The sequence below is a fragment of the Mustela nivalis genome (assembly GCF_964662115.1).
Source record: "Mustela nivalis genome assembly, chromosome: 1".
Taxonomy (NCBI): domain Eukaryota; kingdom Metazoa; phylum Chordata; class Mammalia; order Carnivora; family Mustelidae; genus Mustela; species Mustela nivalis.
In genome coordinates, this window is record NC_139020.1 from 200,890,646 (window position 1) to 200,905,429 (window position 14,784).

General features: G+C 47.9%; 2 protein-coding genes across 5 annotated transcripts in view; one reads left to right on the forward strand and one right to left on the reverse strand.

Moving 5' to 3' along the window:
• EXOSC7 (exosome component 7) overlaps positions 1-6,113 on the reverse strand; it is a 35,786-nt gene extending 29,673 nt beyond the window's left edge. Inside the window, exon 1 of the mRNA XM_082706029.1 lies at positions 5,997-6,113. Within this exon, the coding sequence (XP_082562155.1) occupies positions 5,997-6,053 (57 nt within the window). The 5' untranslated portion in view covers positions 6,054-6,113. The remainder of the gene's footprint in view (positions 1-5,996) is intronic.
• Positions 6,114-6,133: 20 nt separating this feature from the next.
• Positions 6,134-14,784, forward strand: part of ZDHHC3 (zDHHC palmitoyltransferase 3) — a 54,624-nt gene continuing 45,973 nt past the window's right edge. For 2 of the 4 annotated variants that reach the window (XM_082706003.1, XM_082706001.1), the window contains exon 1: positions 6,143-6,389. The gene's annotated coding sequence lies outside the window, so the exon portion shown is untranslated. Of the gene's footprint in view, positions 6,390-14,784 lie in introns of all 4 variants that reach the window. The other 2 variants (XM_082706000.1, XM_082706002.1) reach the window with 2 other exon arrangements.

Sequence of the window (14,784 nt, forward strand, 5' to 3'; positions counted from 1 at the left end):
TGGGAAGGGCACGGGACTCAGAATCAAGAGTCCTGGGGGCTGGCTCCAGCTTTGCATGGCCGGGTTGAACAGCTGAATACGGACTGTTCCGCTTTACAGCGGAACTGACTGTCCCAGTGTCAGCCTTGTTCCCCCTTTTTTGTGCTGTTCTGCCAATGATGCTTACAATGAAAACTAGAGCCACAGAAAAAAAATGAAAATCATCAGCTGAGCTACACCTCCCTTCAACTGCCACAAAAATGCCATAAGATGGCTTTGACAAAGTCCAGAGAGGAATGCCTCTTGGTGGGGCTCATCCATCGCTAGGGCCTGGTCTGAAGCTTTGAAGGCCAGTTTCATGTCCAGGTCACGGCCACAGCACCAAGAAGCAGGCCTGTAGGAAACCTACCCTGCCTCTGGCTCCACTGAGGCCATAAGACTGAGCCACAGTCCACTTCTAACAGCCAGAGCCAGTGGTGGGGGTGTTTGACCCCACGTACAATCTGGAGAGCAACCTGCTCCTCTGGCATGAAACTGACTCTCTCCTTGGAATCTGATCTCTGACCTGGGAAATACTTGAGAAGAAGGGAGTTCAAGAGGAACTGACAGGTCAGGTACGGAGGGTGGCCAGAGCGACCACATGAAAGAAAGGCCAGGGTGGGGGATGGGGAGGCAGTGACAGATTTTTTGCCAAGATGAAGGGAAGCTGGACAGCAAGTGCTGCAGAGAAGAGATACACTCCAGGAGAATGGAGTGGAGGTGTCACCACCGACATAAAGATGAGCGGGGAGTCACACAGACCACGTGGTCCATGGTGGAGCTGCCTTGGGACTTTCTAGCCCTTGCCACAAATCTGCTTTTTCTGGAGATGATTTAATAATCTCTAGCCCTCAATTGCCACAGGCTGAACCGCTGGCGGGGTCACTGTGAAGACTGGGAACACAGTGTGCACAGTTCAGCACAAAGCCACACTTCTGACGGAAAAAACAAACTTGAAAAGGACCCAACATCTCTTCGACGACGACCACCTGCCAGGCGCGCTGTATTTCCCCATCTCAACATTTCTCACAAGCCCATTCTGCCCAACCCCCCCCACAATGGATACAGTCTCATTTTACCAGAGGAAGCTGGCTCAGAAACTCAGGTAAAATCGCTCTCACTGTGAATGGCATGGCTGGGAAAAGGGCTCCTCCTGGTCTGGCTCCCAGGTCCTCCTGCTAACCCAGCAGGAGACCACGCGACCTCAGGCTGGCAGGAGCAGGGACTCGGCAGCGGACTCTCAGCTGGACCAGGCCAGTGGTCCACCCGTAGGCCAATGTCTGCTGGCGGCATCGAAATCTCCTGACACTTTATGAACATGTCCATTCCCAGGCTCCAACCCCAAAGGTAGAGATTCAGAAGGTCTGGGCAAAGCCTGGGAATCTGCACTTTGCAGGTGAATGAAAGGTACTTCAAGACTTCAGAATCAGCAGGCTGAGGCGGAGGTCAGCTGTGTCTCCTCAGGAAGAAAACGCACACCTAGCCAGTTGCTCAAACCTGAAAGAGGGTAAACCCTAGATTCTGCAAATTCTAAAATCTGCCCCCCACAATCCCTGAGTATTGTAAATAGAGAAAAAAACAATTTGAGATACGAGTCGGTAAAACAAAAGCTGTACAAAGAAAGGCAAATACAATTCTAAAGGAACTTAACAAAAGTGGGAAAGATATCGGGTGCCTGGGTGTCTCAGTGGGTTAAAGCCTCTGCCTTCGGCTCAGGTCATGATCTCAGGGTCCTGGGATCAAGTCCCACATCAGGCTCTCTGCTCGGCAAGGAGCCTGCTTCCTCCTCCTCTCTCTCTCTGCCTGCCTCTCTGTCTACTTGTGATCTCTGTATGTCAAATAAATAAATAAAATCTTTTTTTTTTTTTTTTAAGAGCTCGATCCCAGGAACCTAGGATCATGACCTGAGCCGAAGGCAGAGGCTTTAACCCACTGAGCCACCCAGGCGCCCCATAAATAAAATCTTAAAAAAAAAAAAAAAAGTGGAAAAGATACTACTTGGAAAGATAACATATATACCATGAACTATTTAAAGTCTAGAAAAATGGAGCGTGGGAGGGGGCAGTGTCCAGAACGTCCCCTCTTCCTTCCTGTTGCTCACATGCTTCCAGATGGAAAGAGAAAGAAAGAGAAGTAGAAACAGGGATTCTCTCTGGCCCTTGCTCTGGGAACCCTATTTTAGGACCACATGACCAAGGCTTTCACTGCAGTAGGAAAGCACCATGAAAGTCAGGTACGGGCTCTTGTGATCACAGATCTGGATTTCTGTCCCCGCTCCACCACGTACTCTGTGTGTGACCTTGGACCCTGTCTGAGCTCAGTTCTTCATCTGTAATATAGAGATAATTAATACCTTCAAGCCAGTTTCAAAGATTCGATGACATAAAAATTATAGTATGTGCCTAACCAAGGGTGGGACACCTCAGCCTTCAAAGGGTGGCAGGGAACCTAACAGAAGCCAATCCAATCATATACTAAGAATACTGATGGACCAACCTTTCCATTTATCCTGTCCACGGATCCCTTCGATCCGCTCCCTTGGACCCATTCTCCACCCTTCTCTGGCCTCATCTGTGCACCAGGTTATCTCCTTCTCAACTACTTCACCTGCACTCCCTTCATTGTCTTGTGGTTGGGTCTGGCCAATGAAAGGTCCAAAAGGAGATGAGACAATGCTTCCTGTCCCCCCTCCCTGCCACCCCTAACTGGGGCCAAATTTCTGACAGCGTTTTCATCTGGCCAAGCCTACAGTGTCTGTTGAGCAGCTCTTCCTCCACAGTTGTAGCTATCACTGGCATCTAGTAACACAACTGCCTCCCTCGACCCTTCAGCCTAGGGGTAACAGCTCCTCCCTGCGGTTGCTCATCTCTGGGCGCCTCAGTATCTCTTGTCAATTACCTGAAATCCACCCACACCACTATAAATAGTGGCATCATACAAGTCTCCTGAATTATCTGAATGGGATTCCATATTCTGCCAGAACCTAATATGATTCATCCTCCTTGCTGACAAACTGCTTTCTCTCAAGTGTGCCCCATGCTTCCAGTGGCCATTTTTGAGCCTAATGATTCTGTCCGTCCTTTCATCTGACCCAAGCTGAAGCAAAGACATTTTTCTCCTGATGACGTTGGAAATGAACTAGAAGGGATGGCTTCTTATATACAGAGGAACCATAATCCCAGGAGCTGAGAGGTAACCACATTCCTCCTACCACATGGCCTGAGAAACCGCAGGCCAGTCTGAAGAGAGGTAAGAAAAAGCAAAGGCATAAAAAGCAGCAGAGATGAGCAAGGGAGAACCTGAAGATGACCCTGAATCCCTAGAATAACACTCACAACCTTCTAAAGCATATTTTTTCTGCTTGAGTGAGTTTGTTGGTTACCATTACTAGCAACTGAGTCCTCAACACACATTGTGAGGTTAATTTCAACTGCTTCTGGGTCACCTCTGTGGCTCAATTGGTTAAGCGTCTGCCTTTGGCTCAGGTCCCTTTTAAGACCTGCCTTACAAGTCCCACGTCAGGCTCCTTGCTCAGCAGAGAGCCTGATTCTCCCTCTGCCTGCCGCTCCCCCTGCTTGTGCATGCGCACTCTCTCTCTTGCTCTCTCCATGACAAATAAATAAAATCTTTAAAAAATAATAATAATTTCAACTGCTTCTAATGACCACCAAACCAAGATGAAATATCCCTTAAATAGTAAAGGAACCAAAGGCTGAAAGGAAAGGGATGACAGAAGCTAAAACTGACCATACTGCACAAAGGTGAAAAGTAAACCAAACAAGCAAAAACACAAGTAGGTCTACAGACCCAGGAAAGAACAGAATTCTGGGGAGGTATCATATAAGGTACACAGCCAGCACTCAAAGACCAACAAAAGTTGAAGTGATTTTAGAACTGAGTCAGTGGAAACCCCATGGGAAGCTTAATCACCTGCCTTCTGACCTTTATTCAGATGGTGTCAATGCTATTTCCCTCCTCCATAAATACAGCAAATTTGTAGCCAACACTAATAGTCCTTACAAAGAGATTTCTTTAAAGTCAGTTACTCTGGGGTTTCCTGGGTAGCTCAGTTGGTTAAGTGTCTGCCCTGGGCTCATGCCATGATCCCAGGGTCCTGGGAATGAGTCCCGCATCAGGCTCCCTGCTCGGTGGGAAGCCTGCTTCTCCTTCTCTCTCTGCCTGCTGCTCCTATGCTTGTGCTCTCTCTCTTTCTCTGTCAGAGAAATAAATAAAATCTTAAAAAAAAAAAAAAAAGTCAGGTATTCTGCATGGCTCCATGATACACAGAGCAGAGCATTTACCAACAACTGTGGCCCTAATATTAGATTCATGGTACGGATTAGATAGAGATTTAACTTTAAAAATAAAAAGAGTGCCCAACTGACCTCCCTTTTAAGACCTGCCTTAATCAATCTCACTGAGTACCTACTAATCGCTGGACACTGGCTAGGTTTTAAAGGGATCAAATGACAGATTACTTCCTCGAAGATCCATGAGGAAGGAGTGACTGAGTCTCCAAACCTCCAAACCCACTAGGATCAGGCATCTAGCCACCTCAACGACCTAATCTACCACCACCACCCCCAGTCCACCCATGGCTTCACACCTCCTCCACCTGAGAGCCTGCAGATTCAGCAACTCTTCCTCCAGGAAGGCTCAAGCCTATTTAATGCTTAAGCGTGCTGAGAGCTCATTTCAAATGTTATTTCCTTAGGGACGCTTCCCCTGACTTCCTGGACTAGATCAGGTCCCTGACTACTTCGTTCACAGCCATCAGTACAATTTTACATACAAGCAGACAAATAGATCTACAATTTCTGTCTCCTCCTTCTAGCATGGGAACTATATAAGGGCAGGATCCTTATCATCCCTTGAGTAGAGCTTAGTTCCAGGTCAAATGAACGAATACAGAGTCCTGAAAACACAAAGGAGGGATACTTGACATGGATTTAAGGGAGCAATTTCACCTCCTTAGGGAAGACTTCGGAGCATCACAGTCCCCAATATTGTATAGCTCCTTTGACCTCCACTAACTATACCACTCCCTTAGCATATATGTTACATTCCATTGCTTTTACTTCACTTTATTCATCTTTGAAATAAAGAAATCAATGGCTGAGGGAAAGGGGATGCCAGAAGTTGAATTTGACCATGCTCCACTGTATGTGAAAAGTAAAACACAAAATGATTAGGCCTCTACGGGCAAGAACAGGATTCTGGTCAGGCTTCACCAGGACATCTGGGGATGTCTCTAACCTGGGTAGGTTACAAACAAGACGGACACACTTGGCTTTCCTTGGTAGCTCATTACACCCAACATTCTCCAATCTTGCTCAGGAGTGGTCTTGGCTCCAAGGGCTGAAAACTGACCGCAGAAGATCTGAATATAGTTAGAGCTGCCTCTAAGGATCTTAATAATCCACTGCAAAACTAAGTGCCACTGGCTGTAGAGCTGCTTTTTAAACATTCTTCCCCCTTTATTTGTAAGAGGGAATATATGTAATATATTTATTTATATTTCCAAAGCGCTGTCCCCTCACTGCCTTCTCTCCCTGTGCTTCCCAACCACGAGGTTAAGGAACAACGGGCCAGAAGCCTCCCGCCAACCCCCGTTTCCTAGCAGGGAAAAGTGAGGCTCGGCCCTGTGATGCGACTCCCTAAAGCTGAAAAGACGGCCCGGGGGCGGTGCTCCCTCGCTAAGAAAAGGCCTCAGGGACCGCCTTCCCACCCAGGTTTGGAACCTTGTAGACGCGGCAGGTTTCAAGTACGCACACAGCCCTAAGTGCACCCTCGCCCGTGGGTGGGATCCTCAAGAGACTCCCGTTGCCGGCTTCGGGCTGCAAACAACGGCCGCAGAGCTGTCTAATGACCAGGTAAACCCAGCACGCCGCCTGGCCGCCACCTCCCGAGGGAAACGAGGGCGCGCCGCCACCCGCAATGCCAGGGGGACCCGATGGCTTACGCCGCGGCTCAGCTACCTGAACGCCGTGCACGATATACACCTTCTCAGCCTCGCTCAGCGACACGGACGCCATGCTGCCGAGCCGCTTCGCTCGTCGCACGTCATCTGCTCGCGTCGCCCCGGCGCGGACAACGCCCCCCCCCCAACCACGAGCCTTGCGTCATCAACCTGCGCGGCGGCCGCTCCTGCAGCCACCGCCGCTGCCGCCACCGCCGGCAGCTCGATGGGCTTCTCCTGCGCGCCGCCCCGTGTCTGGACGAGTCCAGGAAGCCGCGGCGCCTCGTGCCGGGGAGCCATCGCTGCAGCCCGAGGCCGGGTCCCGGGTCGGGGGCTGCAAGGGGAGGCGACGGCGGCGGCGGCGAGAGCCCCACCGGGGGCCTGGGACTGGGGAACTGCCTCCGGCTTCACGGTCAGTTGGGAGGGGGAACTGGGGTTGAGTGAAAAGGATGGGGTGAGGCCAGAGGCGCGGGCCGGGGCCGGAGCTTAGGACTTATAGTGGGAGAGGCGCGCGTCGCAGTTTGCTCAGAGCCGGAGTTGAAGTAGCAGAGCGAGTGTGTGTGTGTGTGTGTGTGTGTGTGTGTGTGTGAGAGAGAGAGAGAGAGAGAGAGAGGAGAGACCAGAGAGAGAGAGAAAGGACCTGAAAGAGAGACCGACCGACCCTGAGCGAGGGGAGGCAGATGTCATGATTGGCCTGAGGGGCTGTCTCCTTGCTCTCCTCCCCTCTTCCCCCACCCCCATCCCTCCGTCCCGCATTTCTGTAGTCCCTCGGATGCGTGAAAAGAAGAGGCGGTGAAGCCCTCTTTACTTTGTTCTGGGTAGGGAGGGTCCGCGCCGGGAGTGAGTGCCCAGTAGTCCCAGGGCGTCCTCACTCCACCCCAAGGATTCCACCCCTGCCCACTCTCTCGGGCTGACCAAACGCTGACCCAGAACGTTGCAGGATCCCCCCTTGCCCCAGGTGGTCGCTGGAGCATTATCCCAAAGAGAGGAGGGGGCAGAGTCTTGGTAGCTGGTGCTGGCCAGGGGCACAGTGTCTAGGCGTCCCCAGTGCTTCCCAGCGATGGCTGGAAGCCTGGGCTTGATGGTGTGGTCGCTGGGAGCTGTAGACAGCTGCGGGGGGCAGGAAGGGGGAGTATCCCAGCCCTGGCCATGGCCAAGTTGGAGTATGGGCCTTGGATATCCAGAAGGGATACCCACAAGGTGAATATAGGGTCACTGCAGGAACCCAATAAGGCAAGGCATGATAAGGTATGGTACAGATTTTAAAGAGGTCATGTGGATAAATGGGGGAAAGTTAACCCAGAGTGACTGAAGCAAGGGTGTCTGATGACTTTTCCAAATGTCCCTCTTTTAAGGAGCCTCCCGGTTCTGAAAAGTGAAAATACAGTAACTCTTGACAGCTTGATCATCTGAAGAATGTATTTCTTTGCTAGTAGCTTCGATACTGTCTCATAGGTAACTGAGAGCTTACTATGGATGGGCTTTGGGCCAACTTTGGAACACTGAGACAAATAAAACACGACTTCTGCCCAGAGTAGCTCCCCAGACAGAGGGAAAGGCTTTAGGGTCAACATAACCACAGAACATGGTGGCACCCATGAATACAGTGGGATTAGGGAGGTGGGTCAGAGGAGGGTACAGGGAAGAAGTACCTACCTATATTCTTAAGCTGTAAACTGCTGGGTTCCAAAATAAATAATCACTGGACATGACTAGCTTCTTAAGTCTCCATAGTTCTCTTATAGGTGTACTACCTACAGGGAAGACATCCTGCAGGGTTGGACTTGGCCCTCCAGGGAGACTGGGAGAGGGGAAGCAGGAAGGCTTTTCTTCCAAATGAAAGCACAGGTGCCCCACCTGTTGGGGCACATAGGAATCTTTGTGTGGTCGGACACCTGGTTTCTATGTGAGGAGCTTTGTGATGAGATAATAAGGCGCTGCTGATGTTAGAAATGATATTCTGTTCTAGAGATTGCTCAGAAAGTAAAGACCCTGAACATGGAGTTTTAGTAGCTAGATAACTAAGAGAATTATAGATTTTAAAAGTGGCAGCAAATGGACAGATCAGAAAAGACAAAGAGTCTGAGTTGGATATCATGGAATCATCTTTCTATAAAGATCTTTCAATATGTCTTTGAAAATATAGAACACAAACTTGAACCATTCCCCTGACAACTGACTAAAGGTTCCTTGCTGGAGAAGAGTTGGATGTATTTGCTAAATAATTTTATGAATGATGTCTGACATGTTGGGCTAAGTAGGTCTGAGAGGTGTAAACAGCGGAATGTTTATTTTCGGTTCTCTATAAACAATGACACGTTCAGTAACTGTTACATATCAATGCTGGCAGAACATTTTTTATCATGTTTGTTGTGATAATGCATTACACATTTTTAAAACTCATAAATTCGGAGTTCTTTTTTGGTTTATTGAAGCAAGTCAAAGAAGGCACGTTAGCCAGAAAATTAAGAAGCCAAGAATAACACCTTAGTCTATAAAACCAGCATGTTTTTCTATCGTCAGATTCTTGGGGGCGGGGGTGGAGGGGGCTATGTTTTCTAAGTCTGTCCATTCTGAGCCTCTTACTATGTAAATTTTATTTAACATTAACTTACGTAGTGCTTATTAGGTGCCAAGCACTGTTCTAAAGCACTTTACAATGATTAACTGATTTCAGTCCTCGCAAGAGCCCTATGAGGCAAGTACCGTTATCCCTATTTTACAGATTGGGAAGCTGAGGTGCAGAGATGTTGATTGTCTTGATCAAGGTCACAGGTCACATGACTAAAAAGTTCCGAGCTGGGGTTTGAGACCAGGCAACAACTCCCATACCTGCACTCCTAACCATCCCCTTATGCAGTCGCCTCACCAGACTATACTTCATTTGCCCGAGTATTCGGTGAAGGAGGCCTGTTTAGTTATGGAATTGTTAACTGCTCTGTAGGCTGTAGTTGGTTTTTATTCCAAAAGCAGGGAGTCTGTTCAGCCATAAATTCACATCCCTTGACTCCTTCTTCTAAAGGAAGGTCAAACATGGTGCGGAGGGGACGCTCGCTATGTCTGTTTCCCTTATCCCCTTTCGGATAAGGGAAGAGGTTACATACAAGCCAAGTGGAGCTTAACTCAGAGTAGCTGAGAAGAGCTCTCAGCAACAGAGAAGACTGTTGGATCTGGGACGGATGATGGAGCGAGGCATGGAGACCCGGATGCCAACCATGTGTCTTACTCCCAGAATAGACATCTAGAAGCTCTTCAAACAGGAAGTATTTGTTTGCATGCCTGTGAGTGTCTAGTGTTCTTGTGGACTCAAAGAGATGGGAAGCTGAAAACACCTGCCTAAAAGGAGTTGAGGATTTGCTGTAGCTGGAGCGCCCAGGCACTCGAACTGGCGCATAAACAAGACAGTGAAATAAACTGCTCAGTTGAGCCAGTGTGGTAATTAGACGTGAGGCCGACCTGTAATAAGGTGCTAATTGTGCAGGCCAGGCATCAAGGATGAGAGGTAAAGAGCTGCTATTAGCCACTAGCAGACAACAATGACATTACAGAGGTGGAATAAATCTGTCCCACCTAACCTTGGTTAATTAAAGCAGTAAAAGCCAGTTACAGAAGAGCTTGGGGCAACGCAGAGTCCGTGGTGCTGAAGTTGCAGGGATTTCTTAAAAGACCAGCAGGGGAACATCTTCCCAGGCTCAAAGAGAGGCAGCCAAGTGCCAGACCTTGACCTTTGCATTTTCACAATTAGCCCAAAACTGCAGAAAAGCAAATGCGAGTAACTTATTTTCCCTATGGATCTGTTTCCTTTAAACATTTTGATTTGTCCTGCCAGTGCGGTGTCTGAAGAAACACTCGATATAAATAACCTGTCAGTCATGCAGGCAGGTCTGTGGCTGTGTTGCTTTTCCAGAAATTACAACTCTTAATTACAGTGGCAGAAAAACTGATAGGACTCCATCGGTAAAGCTTATTCTCATATAGAGGAATGGTCTTCATGTGTGTCTCCTTTTGAGAAGGTAGCAGAGTGCTTCTCACATCTTTCATTAGGGAACAAAGGGTTGGGGGGGTCACATATTCTGATTAGCAAGTCTGGAAATACTTAAACACGCATACCCATGCTAATAGCCCCAGAATCGGGATAGAAATGGAGGAGTGAAGTCAGGATATTGACCTGCTTGGGGGGGAAGGGGAGACGCAAATGCCACGCTGCCTCTAGTTTCTTCTTGTGTGTGCATGTTTTTAATCACTTGCTTTCCTCTTTGGAAGCAGATTTCCAGAGACAAATGGCCAGGTTATTCCTGGCTCTCAACTGTGAAGGTAAGAAGGCTTCAGTCCCCTGTCCCCCCTGATTCAGTTATCCATCCAAGAAATGCCAGGAAATACCAGGAAAACTCTTTTCATAGTCTCCTCCAAACTGTAAGCTTCCTGGTATGTAGAAACTTGGCACTTGAACTCTGGATGTTTCTGGGCTACCTGAGACAGGAATTTCTCCTGGTCAAGGTCTGTGGGGACAGAATTTCTTTGGGTGGGATAAATATCTCACCTTAGAAAAATAAGCCTAGTGGGACAATGCAATTCTGGCCACAGTTCTGTTGCAGCAACTTCTGATGTGGCTGTGGACAAAGCGTACATTTCTAAACTGAAAAATAGCAGCAGAAAAATCTAGAAAGGCAAGATGATTAGGAAGATCATGCTCTTTCGGTACAAAGACTACTGGGTGCCTATCCCCGTGATCTGGGCTTTGCCACAGATCATTTTTTTGTGATTTTTTAAGAGCAAATCTCTTAACTGTTCTAAGCCTCATCTTACCCTAAAATGTGTATCTTACCAAGATGGTAAAGCTCAGAACCAGTCACAGATACACGTCCTGCTTCACGTTTAAAGATTTCTCTCCCTTACCACTTTGTAATATTTGATGCATTTTGGTAGTGCTTTTTCCACTCTGAAAAAAAAAATTAAGTGAATTAACAAAAGGAAATGATAATTGTTTAGAAAACTGAGCATGTCAGGAAAATGGCTAACAGTTATTGGTGAATTTCTTTCTGTATATGAAGAAAGAACGGGGAAAGGAAGTTAAGGGATGCTTTTGGTAGACATACAAAAATCCAAGAAATTAACAAAATATTGAATTTGTTCCTGAGAACAGAGGATTCAGAATCTTAACCCTGCAGGGGATCTTGGCATGCAGCTCAGTCTTCCCTTGTTTTAGAGGTGAGGCCGCCGAGGCCCAGGGAGGGCAACTCTTTGGCCAGAAATCAGGTGGTAGTGGCTGCAGGAAGGGGAGTAGAACTGTGGTCTCCTGACCCTAAGCCAGTCTATTTTAACTTAGCACTGGCCTCCCTTCTGTCTCCAAAGCCCTCGATAGATGCGAGAGAGCCTGTCCACGGGTGATGGATGTGGACAGCCAGTTCCTTGGTCCCAGGGTCCTCCCAAGGCTCCGCTCTGGTGTGGCACCTACGGGTGCCGGGGATGAAAGACATCAGCAGGGATCTAAAGCTGTATGGCTTCCCTTCTTGCTCCCAGTGCCATTGCAGTAACTTGTTCTCTTGCTCTCCCCTCGATCTTAGATCCTTCCACGGGCCTTCTGCTTTTAGTCCCTAAAAAAGCCAAGTGCTTGCCTGGGTGATGTCACAGTGGCTGCATGTCTGCCCATGGCACAATGTGGGGGCAGGTGCCATTTTCAGCACCTCGGGTGGGACCCTTTGCCTGTTGGTCTCTGCCTAGCATGGGTGGGCACTCTCTCCGAAAAAGCAGCGTGCTGGAACTTAGCCCCCCAAGAAGCATTCTCCAATAGAAGCAGATTTTAGGGAGTCAGTTCTAGGGTGACTGTCCCCGCTGAAGTTTCACATACCTCCTGCTTCCTGGGTTAAGGCAGGATCAGTCCTTCCAAATGTTGGCTGGTGTTCAGCCAAGGCCCCACCTCAGAGGACAGAATGCTTAAGTTCAGGCCTGTGGCCTGTGAATGCTGCCACGCATGACCCATCCACTAGCACCATCTCCACATAACCATGTGTGGGCAAGAGAGCCAAACAGTAAGTAACCCAAGATCATGGCGGGGGCACCAGCCCACCTTTCCCTTTGTTTTCTGGTTACGGGGCAAAATTAGTGGTTGCAGTGAGGAGTAAAAAGCAGGCTCTGGAATGAGAGCAGCCTGGGGAATGTACCCTCTCCACCGCTTCTTTGGAGTATGAGCTTAGGCAAATCTCTCCATGCCTCAGTTTCCTTTCTCCAAAAGGGCATGGGAAAGCCAGGGTTTATATCTACAAGGAAGAGCAAAGAGAAGACGAGTCTAGCACACAGCCCAGTGTCTGTGGGGTAGTAGACACCTAGGAAGAATTGGGGCCCCACTCTTAGATTCAGCATGCCCCCCACTGTGACAGGAGCCAGGCAGAAGGCCCAGCTGGGAATCTACCTTGCCAGAGGCCAGTGGACCTGATTAGGAGAGGCTGACATACTGTGAGAGTAACACAATCATTGACAAGCAGTGTTGTTGAAGTCGCTGGGTTGGTGATACATTGTTGCCCTTGGAAAGATTTTGTTGCTGGGTTGCAGATTTCTGGAATGCAGGGAGATGGCTGCACAAGCCTGGGGCAAGTACAGTCTGATAAACTGGGGGCGGGGTTGGTGGTGGTGGTAAGTCACCTCTCTAACCGTTTTATGGACCTTCAGCTCACTCCTAGAGCTTCATTTCTTTACTCATCTAGTTTGGATGAGGGCAGGTAAACCTTGCTAATCTCTTTCTCAAAGGCTGAGTGTTTCAGGCCCTGCGTGTGTAAGGTAGTCTGCTGGACAGTGTTGAGATCGGTTAAAGAGTCAGCTGCCAGAAGTCAGTCAAATAGCACAGAGAAGAAAGAAAAAAAAAATTTTTTTTTAAAGAACAGGTACAGTAGGCTTCCAGGAGCTAGTGGAAGGAATGTCTGTTTAGAGTCCATTTCTTGGGTTGTTTTTTTTTGTTTGTTTGTTTGTTTTTTCAAAAGAAGTCACGAATCTTAGAGATCTAGGCCTTCCCATTCACTTTAGAGATGAAGCCAACAGAGTGAAGCTGAAGTGACTTTTCCTGGGGTCCGCGAACTGTGTGAGGGAGAAGGAAGCAGAACTTGTGTTTCCTGCTTGGTCATTCCTCCCCTCCCGCTCTGGGAAAAGAAAGAAAGTCACGTGCTGTGCTCAGACTGTGGTCTATGGTGGCAGGCAGAGCTGGTTTTGAGTCCTGGCCTTACCACTCCCTTGCTCTGTATGAGCTCGGGAATATTACCCCAGACTTCTGCATCTCACTGGGTTGAGGTGTTAGAAGGTTGAGGTGCTGGATTTTTGTAAGAATTACAATGAGCTGCATTATCTAAGTCCTCAGTCATCATAGGCATTTGGTTCCTGTTGGTGCCCATCTCCATTCCTGGAGATAGCACTGCATGTTTTGTCTAAAACTTTTAGACAGAGTCTCAGACAGATTTGGATTTCTTCATCTATGGAACAGAAGGAGTTCGGCTCAGATCTAATAGATGGTCTTGAAGGTTTCTTCCAGCTCTAAAATTCTGACCCAGATGGTGATTTTTTTTTTAACCAGTTCATGGTACACATGCTCCTGTTTTAAAGTCTCATTAATTTTCCTCATTGTTAAAACGTATCATAAAGTACACCTATAAAAGGGGGAAATAGACTGTTACCCAAACAAGTGTAGTTTCTACAGATCCCCAATGTTTGTGACCTGTATTATGGCATCCTCCATGTGGATGTAATGTAGGAAAGATGTTAGGGTTCCAAACCGAGAGCCAAGAGAGAGTTCTAAGACGTCTTTGTGCAAACAGGTGGTTTTATTTAAAGCAAGGGGACAGACGGTGGGCAGAAAGAGCAGCCCCAGGGTCATGAGGAGTGGCCCATCATATACTTTCAAGGTGGGAGGGGGTTAGGGATAGTGTAAACCTCCCAGGTATTGTGGAAACAAGGTTTCCAGGCTCCTGGGGGCCTTAGCTATTGTTAGGAGAGGTCGTTTATTGCTGTTTAGTAGAAACTCACTCTCCAGACCCTTCAGATGTGTATGGGTGGGTCATATGCTTGGGATGATTGCCAACATGTATCTGATAAAGGAAGTTTCCCAGGGGATTTTTATGTTAAAGGAAACTTACAGAATTCTGGGGATTGGGCTAAGATCAAGATGCCTTTTGCGCTTCGCAGAGTATCCATATTGAGGCAGTTGAGTCCCTGGAGGAAGGTCACTCTGCCTGTTTCAAGGACTTGTCAGGGGGACTGTAAGCGGTAAGGAATTAATAATTCCTATTCTGCCTTTGTGTCCCGCATCAGGTGTGTATTTTTTTTTTTTTTTAAGTAGATTTAGAAAGTCAGGAGGTGGTGATCTGGCCACTTGTAGTACAATAGTCCATTGTGATAAGTAAGATAACTGTTAGCATCCATTCGCTGTCTAAATCCCAGACTTCATTCTGAAATGCGGGCCGAGTATTAAGAAGTCTGAGCGTGCACATGCGTCTATTTTATACGAAGGTTAGGAGGCCAGAAGGAAAATTTAACTTACTACCCCTGTCTGGTCTTCTCAGTGAACCTTATTGATTATAGGGTTTGGTTGGGAGTGTGATGTTTTACTTTTTTACTTTTTTGTGTGTGTGTTTTTTTTGTTTGTTTGTTTTAAGAGTTTATTTATTTACTTGACAGAGAGATCACAAGTAGGCAGAGAAGCAGGCAGAGAGAGAGGAGGAAGCAGGCGCCGGATGCAGGGCTCAATCCCAGGATCCTGGGATCGTGACCTGAGCCGAAGGCAGAGGCTTTAACCCACTGAGCCACCCAGTGCCCCTTTTTTTAGT